At 39.9% G+C, this 22,130-nt stretch overlaps 1 protein-coding gene across 2 annotated transcripts in view; it reads left to right on the top strand.

Annotated features, from left to right (window-relative positions):
* Positions 1 to 18,677, top strand: part of TBX15 (T-box transcription factor 15) — a 151,469-nt gene extending 132,792 nt beyond the window's left edge. For both annotated transcript variants that reach the window (XM_043999560.1, XM_043999561.1), the window contains exons 7-8: positions 1,226 to 1,323; positions 16,006 to 18,677. In XM_043999560.1, coding sequence (XP_043855495.1) covers positions 1,226 to 1,323; positions 16,006 to 16,793 — 886 coding nt within the window. In that variant the 3' untranslated portion in view covers positions 16,794 to 18,677. The remainder of the gene's footprint in view (positions 1 to 1,225; positions 1,324 to 16,005) is intronic.
* The last annotated feature ends 3,453 nt before the right edge of the window (positions 18,678 to 22,130 follow it).

The following is a 22,130-nucleotide window of genomic DNA, read 5'->3' as shown; positions in this document are numbered from 1 at the left end:
TTTCTTTGTATTTCCAGTGCTTAGCACAGTATCTGGCACATAATAGGCACTTACTAAATGTCTATCTACTGAATGACTGATGAATGGAAGAGGCAACCCATATGGAAGATTTTATTGTCAAGTCAGATAGAAAAGTCCAATGGTATTGTGGCAAAGCTGATGGTGATGCCTTTTTTTCTATTTATGATTATGAAAAATTTGGTGGGAAATGGCCTTTGCCACTGAGGACTTCAGAAGCTGTGCCTGTAGCAGTCATAGGAGCAGTTGCCCAGCTGGATCTCCACAGGTCTTTCTTCTGAGGATGATGACTGAAGGCAGTGGGCTGGAGGCATGGCTATTCCCAAGGTTCTTGGGTTCAGAGTCTTGGGCTGTTTCCATTAGGGTGTGAGGAGAGATGGTGGTCAAAGTGGTGGTGGGTCATTTGACTGGCCTGGCACATACCACATCCTATCTAACACACAGGGTGCCATCTTTACTAGCCTGGCTCACCTGCTCTGTGGGTGGCAGTTGTTGGAGAAGGCCGGCCCCTTCTCCATAGGAGTTGCTTCCCCAAATGTTGGCTATGAGGTCTGGGCTGTAAGTAGAACCAGTCATCTGGAGGTGTGTGTGTGTGCAAGAGGTGTGCTACCATTTCCAGGGCTCTTGTGCCTGAAATCCCTATCATCTGTATTTGTTCATGTGTTAAGTCTTTTAAGTCACTGATGTTCTAAAGATCACTACCTTGCCCACTGGAACAGTCAAATACAATTGTTAGCCATTAAATTAGGGAGAAGAAAGCTCTTACTGTTTTTGGATCTCAAAGGGAGGGCAAGGGGAGATTAGGTAGTTATTCAACATTACCCTCAATGTCATAGGAAGATTTAGAAGTAAGACCAAGGATGTTTAATACATCAATGTCTTTCTTATCTAGCTGGTGATATTACCTGCAGGGTGATACTACATGGTAGAAGTTCAGAATGAAATAGCATCAGGGTCTTGGATTGGTTTATAGATGGTCTTAAACTGGGCGAATTCTTTTTTTTTTGGTTTGTTTCTGTGAGTTGACGGCATCAGTACATCATGCTTTTCTAGGTTAATTTACTCTGGCAGAGGTGATCTCTCAGCGGTGAGGCATGCACCGCAGTTTGCCAGGTGAGAGAAGTTAGGCCTGTCCTTTCTGTCGAACCCAATGCATTTCTTGGCCTTATTTATGTCTTCTTCACCTGATTTTCTTCTCATTCCATAGGACTGGACTGGAGGCCATTATGGAAACATATGCTTTCTGGAGACCACCTGTGCGCACACTCACCTTTGAGGATTTCACCACCATGCAGAAACAGCAAGGTAAGCCACTGGATAATGGTCACTAGCTGGGGACAGGGTGGGGGCAGGGAAGGGACAAGGCACAGAATTTGAGTTGGGACATCTGGCCTCCAGCTGAGTCATGGGATTGTGCTGACGGCTATGAAATGAAGAGAACCTGGAAACCACATAAATAACTGGAGCGTCATCACTTGGCTGAATGGGGGATGGGAGCAACCCCTCAGATCTTATTCTCTTAGGTAGCACTTACTCTGATCTACAGAAGTTACCTCAATGCCCCCAGTGAGAAAAGTTGGTTACTTCATTTTTCCTCTTAAGCATTTAACAGAACACTAGGGATTTATAGATTTCCTTACAGTGTTATCTCCACTATCAATATGGTTGTCTTTTTATAGACAAGGGTCCTAGGGCATAGAGAGATGGGTGCAATCATTTGCTTAAGGTCCCCCAGTGATGAGAGGGATCTAAATATTGACTTTCCACCCCAGGTCTACTGTTTTAGCCTGCTGAGACTCCCTACCTCCCTTGCTTGTTACCTTATGTTTTATTTGGAACAAGATTGTTCTCAAGGAAAGACATGGAACACTTCCAAAAGAACCGCCTGAAAATAACCTACATATATTTCAAGTGAAATCTCAGATGCAGTTAGCCTATATGCTCACTCTTTTCCTTTCAGACAAGCTGTTTTTGCCCTTCTTTTTCCAACTCCTATCTTCTGTAGTCTAGATCCATGGTTTGAAACTCAAAAAGAAGTGGGTATCCCTGTACATAAGGATCTCTGGGAACTTCATATTGACTTAGTTTTTTGTTTTTTTTGTTTGTTTGTTTTTTTGTGGGGCAATTGGGGTTAAGTGACTTGCCCAGGGTCACACAGCTAGTAAGTGTCAAGTGTTTGAAATCGGATTTAACTCAGGTCCTCCTGAATCTAGGGCTGGTGCTTTATCCACTGCACCACCTAGCTGCCCCTTGACTTAGTTTTTTGGTTTTTTTTGCAGGGCAATGGGGGTTAAGTGACTTGCCCAGGGTCACACAGCTAGTAAGTGTCAAGTGTCTGAGGCCGGATTTGAACTCAGGTACTCCTGAATCCAGGGCCGGTGCTTTATCCACTGCGCCATCTAGCTGCCCCCTTGACTTAGTTTTAAAATGTAATATTATTTGTATATTGGAACTGCTCAGTGGTTCCTGGAGCCAGGAAAAACTCATCTTCCTGAGTTCAAATCTGGCCTCAGACACTTACTGGCTATGTGACCTTGGCCAAGTCACTTAACTCCATTTATCTGTTTCCTTATCTGTAAAAAGACATGGCAAACCACTCCAGTATCTCTGCTAAGAAAACTCCAAATGGCATAACAAAGAGTGGGACAAGATGGAAAAATGACTGAATAAGAATCTATGTGTTATTGTATTTTAATTTATTTTATTAAATATTTCCCAGTTATGATTTAATCTGGTTTAGGCTCAGGAGTGTTTCAGGCCAGGGGTATGGGCTGTACACTGGGTGCTCACTACCTCAGGTCTAGAGAAAAACTTCTTAAACTGTGGGTGGAATAATTGTATGTGGGGGTTGAGAAAAATTTGGCAACACTAAAAGGTTAGTATAACCTATTTTATATACCTATGTGCTCAGAGTTGCATAAAAATTTCTCACGTGAAAAGGGGTTGTAAGTGAAAAAACTTTAAGAAGCCCTATTCTAGGATGCTATCAGAAAAAACCTGGAAAAACTTACATGAGCTGATGTAAAGTGAAATGTACTGTATACAAAAATTGTATACAATATTGTATATCGTATACAAAAATTGTATACAGTGTACAATATTGTAAGCAATATTGTAAGATGATCTGCTATGAATGACTTAGTTACTTTCAGCAATGCAATGATCCAAGACAACTCTGAAGGACTTATGAAAAATGCAGTCCATCTACAGAGAAGGAACTGATGGTATCTGAATACAGATGGAAGTATTAAAGACGAAGACAAAGACGAAGAAGAAGAAGAAGAAGAAGAAGAAGAAGAAGAAGAAGAAGGCCTGATCTAGATTATAGATCAGAATTGGTAAACTAGAACCTGTATGCAAAATATTCCTTAATTCTTGTCAGCGGCCAGTGTCACCATTCTCTGGTATCCCAACAACTCACCCCCACCCCATTATGTCAAAGTGAAAGTTGCTATGAGATCTATGGGATAGCACTCCTGAAAGTTTACCAACTATCAAAAGTATGCTGGAGCAAGCTCAAACAGGCTTAGAAAACCCAATTTTTAAATCTTCAGTGTGAGCATTTGCACCTCAGAAATCAGCCAAGGCTGCAAATCATTGCTTGATTTTTTGTTTTGTTGATTAAGTAGAGTTAAAGTGATAGAGAAAATGTCAATAATACAGAATGAACTTAAAAGTGTGGACAGTGGTGTTTTTTTTTTTTTGGTCTGAAAAGCCCATTGTTAAATATTTACCAGCACACCCTTGCTAACCACAGTTCTTAACCTTTTGTGTGTGTGTGTGTGTGTGTGTGTGTGTGTGTGTGTTGTGGCAGTCTATTGAAGCCTAATGACCCCTTCTCAGAATTAACACTTTTGAAAAATACAGAAACCTGACAATCTTTTCTAAACAAAAACCGGATAAGGGAGAGAAATGTAAGGAGTTGGCAGGGGTGGAGGAAGTAGATTTGTTTGGGTATGGAAAATCCCATCTCATCCCACCATTTGACTACTGTCAGTGATCAAAGTAGTGCCATTTGACCAAATCATCAAGGTTTCCTCTCCACTATGATCTTTGATGACAGTAATTGAGGCAGCCAAATCCAGTCAGCAAACCTTGCTCTGGCTGCCCACTTTTACGTCTGCCTTCTGGTCGTCCCCATTTGTAGGACTGGATTTTTTCTAGAAACCAGTTTTTTTTAGTAACCTGCTTACTTCTATAAGCTTTTGGAACATGGCTATAAACTTATTTTCTCTTGTTCTACAGGGTGATTTTCCATGTTAGAGTACAAGTAGCAGTCTGCATTAGGAGTTTTAGCAGGTATATTGCCAACAAGGCAAGGCAGCAATATCTTAGCCTCAGGAAACAATACTCAATGACTTGCTGGGTTTAGTTATTTCTACTTTTACCTCCCCTCCAAGTGTTGCCTTCCTCAAGCCTTTGCATTCGTTCACCACTATGTAAATTAGCATAAAATTACTAATGGGGATGGAATTCTTCAATCCATGAGCTAATGGGGCATTGATGATACATAACCAAATGAGAAACTTAAATTTATGACCTTCTTGGTATAGGCATTCTTTCAAAGCCTTTGCATGTTCTCAACCAGCGTGATTCTCATCCATTTCTTCCTGTAAATTGCTTACAGAGAATTTACTCAGTGTGTCTGAAGTCTTCCTCTATTTCGCTTAGCAGCTAGAGCATACTCATGTAGTACCTGGGCTGTCCATTTTAGCTTGAAAGATTCATCTCCTTTTTTCATTAGTAAGTGTCCTTGGTAATATTTTTTCCTACTTTCTGAGTATAAATTTTTACTGGTCATATGCTGCAACCTGGTTACCTTCACCATCCACCTTTCCATTTCCCCTGTGTAGTCTTCATGCTCATAGTAAATTTGAATGACTCACTCAAATCTATGAATATTCAGGTTTATTACAGACATGTAGAAAACATATTGGTTTGAAAGAAGCTAAACTCTTAGAGCATGATGTCATCACTGAAATCCACTTATTAACAGGGGAACAAAAAAGAACCTGGGATTATTGGATACACATGGTAATGGGATGGGACAATAGGAAAAGCCAAGAATCTATTAAATAGTTTAATTGGAATATATTTTTGAACTTCGGACTGAACTTGATCCAGATTCTCATGATTAAAAACTCTGTGGCTTAGTTCCTTGACTTTAACAAAGGACGTAAAATCAGCAACAATGTCATCCCTACTCCCTAAAGCCTGAGGGTTCCAGTAACTCTGGGCAATGTCACTCATAAAAGAGAGGAAAGAGCCTCTGCTCTTCTGTATGGAATTGTTTTGTGTCTCTCTAGAAGCAGAGATGAGGAGTGGTTTTCTACTGGAAGCACCAATGGCAGATTGGTTGCTTAACAATGTCTTCTTAGTAGAGGAAAGAAAATATTTATTAAGCTGTGTCTATACAATACTGGACATTTGGATAAACATGGAAATATTCATCTATCCAGATGTTTTGCTTAGCTGGCACCAATTATCTGAACATTTGGAAATGCCCTAAGGGAGAAAATAAGGATTTTGTTTTTTGTTTTTATTCCAGATGGTCCCATAGTATAGACACAGACTCATGTTGAAGGGAGTAGATTCAACTTTCTTGGTTAAGACAGGGTTAATTGCCCTCATGGAAGCAGGAATGGACAGAAGTACTTATTACCAAGGGAACCTAGAAAGAGCTTGAAATTGTGGAATATGTATGCCAAGAGCATGGGTTAAGGAAAACGCCAAGACTCTATTGAATCATTTAGCTGGTACAGAGCCTCAGGGAAGCCTCAGGATCACTTTGACTTTCAGTCTCAGTCCCATTAACAATTGATGGTCAAAAATTCTTAGGATCTTTGATCATCTGACACTGGTGACAGGAGTCAGCCTAGATGTTAAGACTCAACAGCCCCAAGAATTTTGGTGACAGTAGTATGTCTGTCTTCTGAAAGAAACTAGAGCTATTTAGCCTGGAAAAGGCAGATCTGGGCATAGAAGAGAGCCGTCTTTATATATAGGAAGGACAATTATTTGGAAAAAAAGGATTAGATACATTCCATGTACCTTCAGAGTTCAGAACTTAGACCAATGGGCAGAAATTATGAGGAGCTGGATTTTCACTCAACATAGGAAAAAACTTTAATTGGTCTATCACAAGTGCAATGACTAACCTTGACAGGTTGTGAACTCCTCATCCTAAATAATAGTAATATTGTTTGATAGACAACATTTTCTTTAAAAAACTTTTTATGGATACATTTGTTTTAATACAATAGATACTACCCAACAAGTACTCAAACTTCCCACAAACAGTTAAGCAAAACCACATTATAGAGTAATTTCGATTCCTGGCTCAACCCACTCTCTGGACTTCTTTGTCACCTCATCAGGAATGAAATAAGCATGGCCAGGTCCCCTCCTGAAATGGGAATCTGGATTGGGGGGGGGGTCACCATTTCAGACAGTAGAACCTTGTGGTGGAGATTTCTCCTGGGTAGGAAGGGTAGGGAAATTGGAGGAAATGGAGAAGGAAGTAGAGAAGTCTGGAGATAATAGTAATATTGTTTGATAGACAACATTTTCTTTAAAAAACTTTTTATGGATACATTTGTTTTAATACAATAGATACTACCCAACAAGTACTCAAACTTCCCACAAACAGTTAAGCAAAACCACATTATAGAGTAATTTCGATTGATAGCATACCATTTCCCCTTTTATAGTTTACTAGTTGTTAACAGAAGTAGTATATGCTTTAATACTTAATAATTTGGGACCTACATTGTCTATTGTCTTTGCAGCTTGGTTTTTAATTTATTTACATTGTTGTAGTCATTGTGGAGAGTTCTTTTTGCTATATTCCCTGCATCTTTTCATACATTTTCATGTTTCCCTGAAATCCTCATATCTGGCATTCCCATTATTCCATTACATTCATATGTCACAATTTGTTCATCCATTTCCCAATCATTGAAAACATATTTTGTTTCCAGATTTTTATTATTAAAATAATGCTGTTTCATGAATATGGGTCTTTTCTTGCTGTAATTAACTTCCTCAAAGCATAAAACCCAGTAGTGGGATTGTTGGGTCACAGGATATGTACAGCTTAGTAAATTTTCTTGCATAATTTCAAATTGTTTGCTAGAATTGTTGGGACCAATTCAATGCTCTGCCAACAGTGCTCTCTTTTCCTACAGTTCCATCACTGAATTTTTCCATCTTTGGCAATTTGATATTTTGATGGGTATGAAGTGATATCTCAGTTGTTTTCATCTTTATTTATCTGATTATTTGAACAAATCTTTTTTGGGGGTGGGGGTGGGGTAATGAGGGTTAAATGACTTGCCCAGGGTCACACAGCTAATAAGTGTCAAGTGTTTGAGCCTGGTTTTGAACTCAGGTCCTCCTGAATCCAGGGCCAGTGCTTTATCCACTGTACCACCTAGCTGCCCTCATTTGAATAAATCTCTAAGATGGTTGCTGATAGTTGCATTTTCTTTTCTTTTGAAAAAAAAATTGGGGCATCTAGGTGGCGCAATGGATAGAGCACTGGCCCTGGAGGAGGACCTAAGTTCAAATCCAGTCTCAGACACTTGACACTTACTAGCTGTGTGACCCTGGGAAAGTCACAACCCCAATTGTCTTACCAAAAAAAAAAAAAGAATTAAAAAAAATTGATCATGTCCTTTGACAAGTTATCTTAAAAATGAATTAAGCTTATAGCAATTCCCTACAGACTTTTAGATGTCAGACTTTTATCATCCTTATTTAAAGGATTCCCTCCTCTCCTTTCTTTTGATTCTAGCTGCATTGATTTAGTTTGCCCAGAAGCTTTGTAATATCTATGCCTTCTGTAATATCTGTAATCCATGCCTGTAATATCTCAATGCCTTCTCACACAGTTGTCAAAAAACTAAATTATAACCTTTTATTATTTATTTTTATGTCATGATTTTCTATAAACTGCTGTTTTCTTGATTGACAAATATTTATCATGAAGGATCTTGTATATATGTAGGGTAGTGGCAATAGTGGTTATCTTGGCTGCTATTGGTCAAAGAGTTGGAGAGAGTCTCAGGAATATTGCTACAATTTACTTCCTTTCTTTCCTCTTCCCTCTTCTCAGTCAGATAACAGCAAATATTAGAGCATGACAATGGAGGAAATAAAACCCATTTTAGAGAAATCTGTGATTTTATGAGGTAGCAGATAGGAATTGAAAAATGAGGTGAACAAGGGGGCAGCTAGGTGGCACAGTGGATAAAAGCTCCGGCCCTGGATTCAGGAGTATCTGAGTTCAAATCCAGCCTCAGACACTTGACACTTGCTAGCTGTGTGACCCTGGGCAAGTCGCTTAATCCCCATTGCCCTGCAAAAAAAAAAAATGAGGTGAACAAAACTATAGAGAAATGCAGTGGGTAGAGAAGGACCAGCTGTGTGGCAGCAGGGGGAAGGTTTGTAGACAGTGTAGATAGGCAGGAGGAGAGACCATTTATAATATACCCAATCTACATGTAATTAAGTATTGCTTTCATAAATTCAAGTTTTTTTTAAAGAAAAGGAGCTTGAAACATTTAAATACTGGAATTTAATGGGAAAGAGAGTTTTTATAGTTAATTTTTCAAAGCATGAAACTACACAATTCCCATCAGCTGTATAGAATTTCACATTTACTTTATGAGAAATATAGGATTTCTCAGTTGGGTAGCATAGGATTATGCTTATTAATATGTTTGGAATTGGATTCTGCCTCCATCACTGCATGAGAACAATAGGCACTTAATGACTCAGGGAATAATATTATCTCAGAGTTGGAAGGAACTCCAAACCCCATCTTGTCCAATGCAATCTGAGCAGGAATTTCATCAAAAACATCATTCACACAGGGTCGTCCATCTTCTCCACTGATGGAGAACTCACTCTCTCCGGAGGAACACATTCCACTTTTAGATAACTCTAATTGTCAGGAAGCTTTCTTGAACTCTTCCTTTCCGCACATTCTGACAATTTCTCCTGGTCCTGTCTTCTGGGCCCAATCAAATCAAATTTAATTTCTTTTTCTCATGGGAGCCTTTTAAATACTTGAAGACATTGATACTGTTCTCCTTAAGTTTTCTTTTATAAACATCCCCACTTCATTCAACTGATCCTCCTAAAGAGTTGTTTCAAGTTGACCTTTAGAGAATGAATGAATGAATGAATGAATGAATGAATGAATGAATGAATGAATGAATCAATAAGTCTTTAGAACATAGAGTACATTTTACCTTTTACCTGTTTAAATAAACCCCCAAGAAGGACTTCCCAAGGACATCCAGTGAGTCAGCACTCCTCAGGGACAGATGCCATCAAGTTATACAAGAGGAGTATCTGGCTCATGGAATCAAGTAATTACATGGAAATTTATTCCCTACCAGACCAGATGGAGTTTTTTCCTTGCTGTTTTTCAATCTGAAAATTTAAAAAAAGAAAAGAAACAAAGGGGAAACTTCATGTGAAAACGTCCATAATGCAATCTGGAAGTGATCAATTTAAAGATGCAAAAGTCAGCAGGTTTGGCATTTAGGATTTTCACAGACACATTTAGCTTGTCTTCATGGGACGCTTGTATTATTCTGGATTACTGTCTTCTTACAAGATCACTATTATAAATGTACTCCTTTTGATTATTTTGGCTGTTAGCCCTGAATATATGAGCAAGTTAATACCATATATGAATTTTAGTGTTCATCTCACTTCAGCATGCTGCTGAAATAAGATTAAGGGAAACTCAGAAGGGGGCAAGGAGTTGGTTTGGGGTTCCTGGGGATTCTAATCTACTGGGAGTGGAATTTTCAGGATATCCTGATTTTTCTCTCTGTCTTGCCCCCTTTCCAAAGTAAATCAGAATCTCAGGGGAAGGAGAAGAGAAAGAAGGGTAAGAAGACATTAGAAACCAAGGTGCTGGGATAGCTAGGTGGCACAGTGGATAAAGCACTGGCCCTGGATTCAGGAGGACCTGAGTTCAAATCCGACTTCAGACACTTGACACTTACTAGCTGTGTGACCCTGGGCAAGTCACTTAATCCCCAATGCCCCACAAAAAAAAAGAAAAAAGGAACCAAGGGGCCTATTATTCCTGTACTGTGCTTAGAATCATACACAATCCTGAAGGCACCTTAGAGATCACTGTGTCTATCTATTTCCTTTTACAAATGAGGAAACTGGCCTGAGAGCCTTCATTAGGACTGGCCTGGGGAGAGAGTGGATTCATAAGGTTTCTATGAATCCATTCTAGAGCCACAGCAATTCTTCAGGGGGCAGGAATCCAGAGTAGTTTCATAGTTTCTTTAGGTTTGGGGAATATAGGGTGGGGTGATGTGACCCGGTGGGTAGTGCAATAGATTTGGTGTCAGGATGACTTGGGTTTGAATTTTGCCAATTTTGCCTCAGACACTTACTAGGTATCTTTTCTGGGCAAACCACATCACCCTTATCCAGACTCATTGTCCTCATTTAAAATAAGGAGCCAAGATGGCAGAGAAAAGGCAGGGACTTGCCTGGGTCCTTCCAAATATCCCCTCTGAGCAACTCTCTAGATGGGTTTTGGAGTCCCGACTCTGAAATAGTATTATACTCTAAGTTATCAAGTGCCTATTGTGCCCATGCAGTGCTGGAGGTAGAAACCAATTCCAAAAATATTAATAAGCATAATCCTATGCTACCCAACCAAGAAATGCTATATTTCTCATGAAGCAAATGTGAAATTCTAGAGCAATTAACATCTGAATCATTTCCCTCACAGAGTTGGTATGAGGAATAAATGATAAAACAAGCTACGTAAAACTAAAAGAACTATAGGCAGCTAGGTGGTACAATGGCTAGAGCATGGAATGTGGAGTCAGGAAGACCTGTGTTCAAATCCTGCCTGATACTCACTAGCTGTGTGACTTTGGGCAAGTAACTCATATCCTCTAAACCTCAGTTTCCTCATCTGTGAAATGGGAATAATAATAGCCCCCACCTCCTAGGCTGTTGTGAGGAAAAAAGGATGAATATTTGTTATATACTATATGAGCGGGGGCAGCTAAGTGGTGCAGTGGATAGAGCACCGGCCCTGCAGTCAGGAGTACCTGAGTTCAAATCCGGCCTCAGACACAACACTTACTAGCTGTGTGACCCTGGGCAAGTCACTTAACCCCAATTGCCTCACTAAAAAAAACCAAACAAAAACAAAAACAAAATACTATATGAGCATTACCTCTCATTGTTATCGTGTCAGTTGCTATGATATTGATGATGACTTAGCGAGTTCATGCCCAGTAGAGCATAGGTTATAAGCAATGCTCCTTCAGCATGTAACATTTCCCTGGCATCTACCCACTGTTACATTGGACAGAGTATTCATGGATGTTTGGGGAATGCCCAGAGCGACTGAGATGCCTTTCTCTATAGACACCAATGTATCTAATCATTATGGGATCTTGTCTATTAGGAGCTAACATGCTGAGGTCCCTGCCAACCCCGGGGCTGTGATCCTGTTTGGATCTTGGGTACCTCACTCCAAATCATTCAATCCCTAATAACTATTTTCTGCTGTGTAAAAGTAGTAAACCTGCTCCAAGGATTACTTTCTGCCGCTCTTGTGGGCAGATTGAGGGAGTTAGGGAAGTAAGACGCCCTAGTGAAATTGGGGAAGAATTCAGACAGGAGAGCGGGGGGGTGGGGGAACATGGAGAGTAGAGCTAGAGACCAGTCCCTCTGAGCATTGGACCCATCTCCTTTCACACTGAGCTCAGGCAAGATTTTCTGCTCATGCTGGTTTAAGTTACCCTCAATGAGAGACCTTCAGCTTTTACCCTTGCAGGGCAACCCATAGGTCAAAGGTGTCAAAGGTTAAAAAGAGAGAATGAATCGTTCCCTGCCCCCATCCCCCACTTTTTCATAAAACTCAACCTGCAGATTCCTTGATATAGAGTAGAGTTGTCCAACACACTCAAATGCTGCTAAGCCAGATTAAAATGTAATTGGGAAATAATTAATAAATAGATAAAAATACAATAAAACTTAAATAATATTACAATTTAAAAACTAAGTCAACATATGGCCCACAGGGATCCTTATGTGTATAGTAAAGGTTCCCCTTTTCTATTTGAGTTTTGGAGTAAGGAGCTTCCAGTGATGAACTCTGTCTATCATTATGAGGTAGCTGTGTGGTTCAGTGGATAGAGCACTGGACCTGAAATCAAGAAGACCTGAGTTCAAATCTAGCCTCAGACACTTACTAACTTTGTGACCCTGAGCAGATCCCTTATCCTCTGTTTACCTTGGTTTCCTCATCTGTAAAATGGAGATAACAATACAGTCTACCTTCAGAGTTGTTCTGAGTATCAAATGAGATAATAATTATAAAGCACTATATAATTGTTATTATTCCCAATATGTCAGCATCTCTCATCAACTTATAGTCTTAACAATTGACCAGAAGCACTAAGAGGTTCTATAGTTTGGCCAGGGTCACACTGTCACTTTGTCAGTAGTAGAAATTAGATCCAGGCCTTTCTGACCACAAGGTCAACCTTTATCCACTATAACACACTACCTTTCTCCTGTTTAAGTGTTTTTGTTTTTAAAAGCATCCTTTTGGCTAATCTACCATTCTAATTTTACTTTAGAGTTGATGTGTTTTGAGAATTTAATTTGATATTGATTTCTTGTTACCTTGGATTCTTTCTCTGAAAAATTAAGATCTGATAAACCCAGCCCTCAGTATGAACAGAAAGGAATAACTAATGTCTCCTCCGGGCATTTGAAAAATGCATGATAAAAAGTGAAATGTATGAAAGGAACTTGACCATTTCCTGGACAGTTTCTCCCATATACAACTTCTGCTAATCCATTTCCAGCATTTCTCACCTTCTCTTACAGCTCCAGGGGCCACAAAGAAGTGTTTCAAGTCAGTGCTATTTAAAAACGATTTAAAAACCCTCTTAACGTGGGCTTCTCATCTGGTCTGCAGAGAACACTGTAACTTGTTAATATCCCAACCCCACCGCCCCACATTTTTTTTTTTAGTGTAGTAACTGACTAGGATTTTAAATCAGTACCATTCCCTCCACTGTGAGCCATCCAAAAAAACATTTCAAAGTTGTAAAAAATTCTCTGTTGCACATCACACTTCCTGCTGTAGGCCTAAGGCCTGAGTATGATGAAGCATATTTGTAACAGGACAGTACAGCATGCTGAACAGGTGGTCCCCTCTGGGACTGTGTAAACACCAGCGCATGGAGAGCAGGACAATTCTCACAAAGAGAGGAGACTAGATAAATATCCTTGTAAAACACAAATCTCTCTACAGCCGGAGTCAGATTTCTCCATTTCGTGTCACATCACTTACTTGACCTAAGCTCACAGAATTCAGCATAGCTTCCTTTTCGTGAGAATATATGGGAAATAGAGAAAAAGCCTTTCAAAAGGGGCCTGTGCCCAATACAGGCTGGGAAGGATTTCACTGGATTTCATATAAGATTCTGCAAGCAGGGCTGACCTAGCCAAAACCGTGAAAGTGACATAGTGAGGCAGACCCCTTTCTGAGCCGCTTTCCCCTCAATCTCAGGTGCCCAAGTGGTTTCTCTCCCATTCTACTACTCAAAGTCAAAATTTGCTCTTAGGAAATGACTTGGTATCAGTCATTTCTATCTTAGTGTGAATTTCAACAAATATGTGATTTCCCTGAGGGTCATTTACATTTTGAACCTTTTCAGACATGATGTAAATGAAAGCTTTATTCTGAAATGATAAATGGAAACTAGCAAATGGGAAGTAAAAAAACAAACAAACGGAGGTAGGGCTTTTCCAGGGGTCTCTGAAATTGCACCATAATGGTGTTGGTGAAGACCCACTTGACCTATAGTTGAAGTCTGCCCTGTCTAGAAGTTACTGCTTAGAAGCCTGTATTGGGAATTTTTTTTTTCAAAAGAATATAGTAGTTTTGTGTTAGATTGGTGTAGTGGAAAGAACAATAGTCTGGGAATCAGGAGCCTTATATTCTTATTCTACCTTTTCAAGGAATGAGCTATTACCTTGGACAAGTCACTTGAGCTTTTTGACCTCTAGTTTCCTTAACTATAAAACAAAAGGGTTAATCTGGTTAACCTCAAATATCTCTAGTCCAACCCTGAAACTCTAAATCTGACACAACAATAACAAAAACTATAAACAAAAACCAAATTTTTGCTTTATTCAGGTACCACAGTGAGTCAACTAACATTTAATAAATGCCTACTATGTGCCAGGCAATGAGCTAATCTGGGAATACATAGAAAGTTAAAAGATGGTCCATCCTCTCAAGTAGCTCACACAGTCCTATTGGGGAGTATTTTCCAGATCATTAGATGGATTTTGAATTGTTGTTTGGCAACTAGGTCTATACTTTTTGGAGTACCTTTGGGTATTTGATTTTCAATTTGATCTAATTCAATGTTTGGGTTTTTTTTTTTTTTTTTTTTTTTGGTGTGGGGCAATGAGAGTTAAGTGACTTGCCCAGGGTCACACAGCTGGTGTCTGAGGCTAGATTTGAACTCAGGTCCTCCTGAATCCAGGGCCGGTGCTTTATCCACTGCGCCACCTAGCTGCCCCTGATCTAATTCAATTTTTTTGGTTCCTCAAAACTTATTAAACATTTTTTCAATGCTTCCCTGTCCATTTTCTCCATCACTAATTCTAGTTCCATTCTATTTCTTATTTGCCCCTTTCCCTCTCCCCTGTCCTATAGGAATTCTGATTCTGAGAATCCCAGCAGAAGTTAAAGTTGACCCCAAAGGGTTCCAAGATTCTCCCTCTGGGAAAGATATGTCTTGGCAACTCTGGGAAAGTCCAAACCCTGCCCTGAAGGTCAGCAGTCTTGGGCAAGGGAATTTGCTGTAGGGAGTGCTCTATGTGAAAGGCATTTAAAGCTCTTCTTAGCTTTTTATCTTTTTTGCACTTTACTTTCCTCCACACACTCTATAATACTGACACCTTTGATTACTTGACATTTGGAGGAGTTTCCTCATCTGGGGGTTCCCGATACCAGTGAAATTGAAAGTCGATTACCTATCCTTTCTCATTTGTCATTTCTTACAATGCAATGATATCCCATTACATTTATTTACCCCAATTTGTTCAGCCATTCTCCAATTGAAGAGCACCCACTTTACTTACACTTCTTTGCTCCTACAAAAAGTGCTGCAATGGCTATTTTTAGAAATATATCAGGGCAGCTAGGTGGCGCCATGCATAAAGCACTGGCTCTGGATTCAGGAGTACCTGAATTCAAATCCAGCCTCAGACACTTGATACTTACTAGCTGTGTGACCCTGGGCAAGTCACTTAACCCTCATTGCCCCACAAAAAAAATATCACTCTCTCTTTAATTTCCTTGGGATCTATGCCCAGGAGTAGCATGCTTGGATCAGAGGATCTGCAAGGTTTAGTAACTTTTCTGGTATACTCCCAAATTGCTTTCCAGAATGGTGTGATGGTACACACAGCATTAGGGAACAGCAGTAGGATCAAAGCTGATTGGATGTCCACATTAAGTCCATCGTCAGCATGGTGAGCCTCTGAAGGGAGATGTGGGTGGAGAGGAGAGTACTGGGCTGCCTAAGGAGAGGCAAACTGGGCCAGGTCATCTTAAAATGTTACTTGGAGAGGACATTTGATTCTGCTTTTCCCAAAAATAAGGAAAAGGAAACCTCTGCCCTCAAGGAGCTTACAATCTAATGGGAGAAGACAACATAGCAAAGGAAGATAGGGAGCCTCTCCAACTCTAGAGTTATGATCCTATAGGTGAAGACTGGTCTTTTCGACTCTGAACTGCAGTTTCCTAATGTGCTGAAGGCAGAACTTATGTTCCTTCCTCCAGGTTGTCATGAGTAAAACACTAGAAATGGGAATGGTTGTTCATATGGTAAGTCTTCTTGGCTTATAACAAAGGATTTCATTGAAATAATGTTTGTATTCGACTCTGTCTTTCAGGGGGCAGCACGGGCACCTCCCCCACCACTTCCAGCACTGGAACCCCATCACCTTCTGCTTCTTCTCATCTCTTGTCTCCATCCTGTTCTCCTCCTACCTTTCACCTGGCTCCCAACACTTTCAACGTGGGCTGCCGGGAGAGCCAGCTGTGCAACCTGAACCTCTCCGACTATCCACCCTGTGCCAGGAGCAATATGGCTGCTTTGCAGAGCTACCCAGGCCTGAGTGACAGCAGCTACAACCGCTTGCAGAGTGGTACGGCCTCAGCCAGCCAGTCCTCAGAAACCTTCATGCCTCAGAGGACTCCATCCCTGATCTCAGGAATACCAACTCCTCCCTCATTGCCCAGCAATAGCAAGATGGAAGCCTACGGCAGCCAGCTGGGCTCTTTCCCTGCCTCCCAGTTTCAATATGTCATGCAGGCAGGCAACCCAGCCTCCAGCTCCTCTTCTCCTCATGTGTTTGGTGGTAGCCACATGCAGCAGAGCTCTTACAATGCCTTCTCCCTTCACAACCCTTACAACCTCTATGGTTACAACTTCCCCACCTCCCCCAGGCTAGCTGCGAGCCCAGAGAAACTGACCACCTCCCAAAGCACTTTACTCTGTTCATCCCCCTCCAACGGAGCCTTTGGTGAGAGGCAGTATCTGCCCACGGGGATGGAACACGGCATGCATATGATCAGCCCCTCTTCAGCCAATCAGCAGACAGCCAATACCTGTGACAGCCGGCAGTATGGGTCCGTCCCAGGGTCTTCCTCCTCCCAGATGTCCGTGCATATGGTTTAATGGGGGACCTGGCCTCTCATCACCAAAGACCCTCCACTGTTTCCATGAAGGCATCCTCACTGTCAGGAGCTCAAAGCCTTTTAATGAACAGTGGAACTGCATATATATTTTTTTCCTTCTGAAGGGGGTTAAGTGGGAATAACCCCAACAGCAAAGAGATGCTCCCAAGCTCTCTTAGGACACTCGAGATGGAATTTACATCTGACTTCCTGGCCCGTGCTCACAATATCCAAAGACTTAGTCTTGTTATTCAGTGTCTAACCTCTAACCCTAAGTGGCCTTTGGAAAGATGGGACAATCATTTTATATTAATATAAGAGAGAGGCTAGAGTGTAGCAGCCAATGAAACGTGCATATATATATATATATACATACATACCTATACATACGTATATACATATATATAAATAAACATACAAACACACATACACACACATACACACTTAACACTCACTCTCAACTAGGGTGAGCTCTTTATGAAGGGAGGCCCAGAAAGGGTACTTCACCAAGGAGTGGTCTTTCTACAAAGCTACATGGTTTGGGAAGGTTATCCTTGACCCCTACCCCCCAGGACCCCACCTGTTTCTGGAGTGAACCAGATCTCCTGAAACCATTCCCCATTGATAAGGGGTAGATGGACATCCGAGCCACAATCGGACTTTCCTTCTTGAAGGAAGGTGCTCTCCTGACTATGGGCCCTTCCAGGTGATAGGTTATCGTCCTGAAAATTCACTGATGCCATTGATGTGATAGAAGAGAGTGAAAGGAATGGAAAGAGAAGAAGAAAGAAAGAATGAGGAAGAAAGAAAGAGAGGAAGAAAGAAAGAAAGAAAGAAAGAAAGAAAGAAAGAAAGAAAGAAAGAAGGAAAGAAAGAAAGAAAGGAAGGAAGGAAGGAAGGAAGGAAGAAAGAAAGAAAGAGGAAGAAAGAAAGGAAGAAAGAAAGAAGTGAAAAAGAGAAAGAGAATGAGGAAGTGTGAAGTGGTGAGAATTTAATTCACTGAGGAAACTGCTTTTTTCCCTCCCAACAAGATGCAAAAAACATGATTTTACTGAGGAAGAGACCTCTTTGGGACACTCCAATTCTTTGGGACACTCCAATTCCCACTATATTTGCAAACACTCTTGGCCAGCATGCCAGATGGGAAGGGAGATGGGAGAAGGGCTACATCTTAGCAGTGCTAAGTCCTGGCAGTGGTATTCTTTTAGAATCCAGAAGTATACCAATTTGAGGAAATTTGACTCCCCAAAACATGCATCTTACTTAGTATGGGAAGGGGATAGAGAATGGGAATGGGAGTGTGGGAAAAGAGTTTGATAATTCAACCTGATCTTGTTGAAATCAGGGGCAATGAAGAGAAACCTGGTCAGCTACAAGTGAACAAAGGCAGTTGACCCGGATTTAGTGCCTTGCATGCCAGAGTGGCCCTATAAAATTTGTAAAGTTTCACAGAAATTCAGAGTGCAGAATTTCAAAGAAACTCTTCTTGCCTCTTCCCTTAGAGCACCGTTTTAAACAAATAGATGGTTGCATTTTGAAGTTTCTTTAATTCCTTCCCTCTACCCCTCCTTTTCCCTCCCCACAGCCTTTAACAATTTAAAAAAATTGCAGCTTGGTATAAACTAAGAATTTAAATGGTGTGGAACTGCAATTATCCCAAATAACATAATACAGATATTATTAAGATTTTGGTTTTGAGGTGTTGTAGATAAATGTATTTATGTGCCTAGTGGGGAATTCAATATTATGAATATTAAAAAGGGGCAATAAAATGGTATGTAAAATATGTATGAAGAAAAAGGTGTATAAAAATTTGCCCTATGCACGGAATTCTGTTTCTAAGTGCCAAGCACAAAATGCCGCTAAATAAATCTTTGCAATTGTTTCTTGTGTGTCTGTTGATTTGAGAACACCAATTCCTCCCCTAGAAAGACATCTTTGCCAAAATCTTCTGGGATATGTGACAAGGATGTCAAGTCAGGCAATTATTCATGCTGACACTGTCCTGTGGTCAGGTGTATAGAAGATCTTGCTTTAGCAACAAAGGGTAAAAGAAAAGGTTTTGGAGAGGGGAGAGAGGCAACAGTAACCAGTGGGATGCTGTATTATTTTTTTTCTTAACAAGGGGATAACTCCAACAACTAATTTCTTAAAGGTCAGTTGAGATGGAATTCATAGCTGACTTTATAGCCCATGTTTATACTATACAATGATTTAGCCTTCTTATCCAATTTAAAAAACTTATGTGGGCTCTGGAAAGCTACTTTCCAATATTGAGAAAGAGCTGAGTTCAAGTCTCACCTCACTAGCTGTGTGACCCTGGGCAAGTCACTTAACTTCTAGTGTTCTATGCAACTCTCTGAGACTCTAAGTTGCAGAAGAGGTGCTGACATAAATTGGTAGAGGGAGTTTCCTTACCTGGGAGTACCCTATGATAAAGGAACCACATTCTAGTTCCTATCCCTTGAAGGGGGCAAGACAGAAAATGTAGTTATACTTCTAGCAATCCAACATAGGAGTTGAAACAGCTTTCCAGATAATTTTTCCAAATGAACTTGTTCATTGTGTTAGTCTGACATACTAAGTGATCAGAACTTGGGTTCAAGTCATAGGGCATAGGAAAAAGACTTACATGAGAGATTTGCAATTGTAAGTTTATTGGAAGGATACACAAAAACTTCAGGTCCTGAATTAGCAGGCCAAATGGTCATGTATCACCCTACACCTCAAATTCTTGATAACTGGAGATTACTGGATTACTGGACATTTTATGGGTAATAATTGAGTTGGGAATCCTCACAACACCATTCTTGAGTGGGAATTCTACAAGAGGGGCAGAGGCTCTCTGGAGGAGAGTAGTTTTTTATATTTCAGAGAAAGGCTAAATGGAAAAATATAAGAAGTTTCCTAATGACAGCCAGGACCCTCTTGTGGAATGCAACATAAGGAGAAACATGAAACTATGTGAAACTTATGACAAGAGGGATATGTAATCTCTGAAAGAGGGCTATCTAAGGCAAGAGAAGAGAATTCCTAGTCAACAAAAAATTAATTAGGAAAGCTAGGAATGAATGAATACATGACCATTAGTACTCAGTTCATCAAATTATCCCAATAATATCACTACTATCACACCCCTTACAATTTTATTTATTTTATGATTCTATCAGTACCCTTGACAATAATTCATTAGATGTATATGAGCAGCAGAAGCCTGAAGAAATCCAGTATCCATTAAAGTGTGAGTTTGAACCTTAAATTCCTAATTCCAATAACTATTGAAGAAGAAGAAGAAGAATGGCACTATAAGGTTTATGAAATGCTTTACAAAAACTTGATCATCACAAGTGCTCTGAGAGAGAGGCGCTATTATCATCTGTATTCTACAGATGAGGAAGTCAAGGCAAACAGTTAAATTCTATGAAGACCTTGATAAACACTCCCCCTGCCCCAATCAAGTCAACATACCTTGCAACACTTAATGACTTCAGTGCAGAAGTGAGGAAAGGTGAGGATGGGTAGAAATATGGGAGAAATGTTGATTCATGACAAAGAAATAAAAAAAAGTAATAAATGTAGAATATATAGAAGTCTCATTCCTCTATACTATGTACACTTTCTTAAGAAAACAAAGAATTAGTAGGCACTGGTGAATACCATGACCATCCAAAACCATCAAAACTATCACAAGGAATGAAAATGGCTATTTTTTTTTTTTAGGCAATGGGGGTTAAGTGACTTGCCCAGGGTCACACAGCTAGTAAGTGTCAAGTGTCTGAGGTCAGATTTGAACTCAGGTCCTCCTGAATCCAGGGCCGGAGCTTTAACCACTGCGCCACAGAGCTGCCCCCGAAGATGGCTATCTTTTAACAGATAGGGAAAGACTTCTTATAGCCATGGAAGTTATTCCTCAGTCAGCTGTCTTTGTATAGTTACAGATGAGTTTTAATAAATCAAAGCAAAGACCAGAATTTATAATAAGCAAGAAGAAAGAATTGTAATGAGAAAAAATATGTTTACACATTTAAGATTTAAACTTGAACTATTTAAAGAAGGTATTGAAAAAATGGGAAATGGAAAACAGAAATGACATTGATATAGACTATAATAATTTCATCCAGAAGTTAAACTAAAATAAATTAATTTCCATAACAAGGAGAGCAAAAAAGCTCAGGCATCACCTTAGTCAGAAAATATTTGACTTACTTGCTCAACAGAGAGACATGGCTGACAAAAGCAATATTATATTAGAATATGAACTTATCTATAAAAACCTTAAAAATGAAATATTATGAGCAATGCTGTCTAATAAAGATGAGAGACATAGTTTAAGTCTAAAGAAACAGCTCTGGGGCAGCTAGGTGGCACAGTGGATAGAGCACTGGCCCTGGATTCAGGAGGACCTGAGTTCAAATGCGCCACATAGCTGCCCCTTCTGAGGATAATTAGAACAAATTCAGTCCTCATTCCACATGACAGTCTTTCCAGTATCCAAAGACAGCTATTTTCCATGAATTTTTTCTTCTCTAGGCTAAACATACATTTGAACTTCATATGGTAACTTCATAAGGTATGATGTACTCAGGGGCCTTTCACCATTGTGTTTATGTTTCTCTGGATAGTTTCCAACATCTCAATATCCTTCTTAAACTGAGGCACACAGAATCGCATATGATCCTATAAATATGGTCTTATCAGTGAAGAAGACAAAGGGATTTTCACCTATTTGTTCCTTGAATTCAGTCCTCTTCAACTTGAGCCCCAGAGCCCATTGAAATAGGGACTTTCTTCTCACTGGTGACCATAAATACCCTGTGCCTGCATGAAGGTTGAGTAGAGTTGACAAGAGCAGCAGAGAAGAGAGATTTGAGGCTAATAAGTTTCTTTACTTTCTTGAGTTGCTTTGGGATCTTTTAAATTCCAGCTTCAAGAGAGAATATGGATGTCAAGCCCATTTCAGATTATTGAAGGAAAAAAGACTGGGAAGAAGCCAATATGTAAAACTCGATTCATACATACCCTCGCTATACTAGAGATCTTAGAGAACTTTCCTTATACATACATACATATACACACACATATAGAAATACATATACATATGAATATATACATACATATTTATATATAACATAATATATAATACACACACATTCTCCTTTGTAAAATTTTTTTTTGGATTTCTATTTTGCTATTGACTTGAATAAATGGGTTTCTTGGCTATGTGAAACTGGTATTTGTTAGGAAGAAATCAAGCCTTGCATATAGGTCTTGGGATCCTCCTTTCCCCATTAATGAATAGTTATCAGAAGTTTAGCTTGAACTTGAAAACTACATGCTC

Source organism: Dromiciops gliroides, chromosome 4 (genome assembly GCF_019393635.1).
Source record: "Dromiciops gliroides isolate mDroGli1 chromosome 4, mDroGli1.pri, whole genome shotgun sequence".
In the NCBI taxonomy this organism is placed as follows: Eukaryota; Metazoa; Chordata; class Mammalia; order Microbiotheria; family Microbiotheriidae; genus Dromiciops; species Dromiciops gliroides.
The sequence above is the reverse complement of the archived record's forward strand: the minus strand, read 5'-3'. Positions and strand labels throughout refer to the sequence as shown.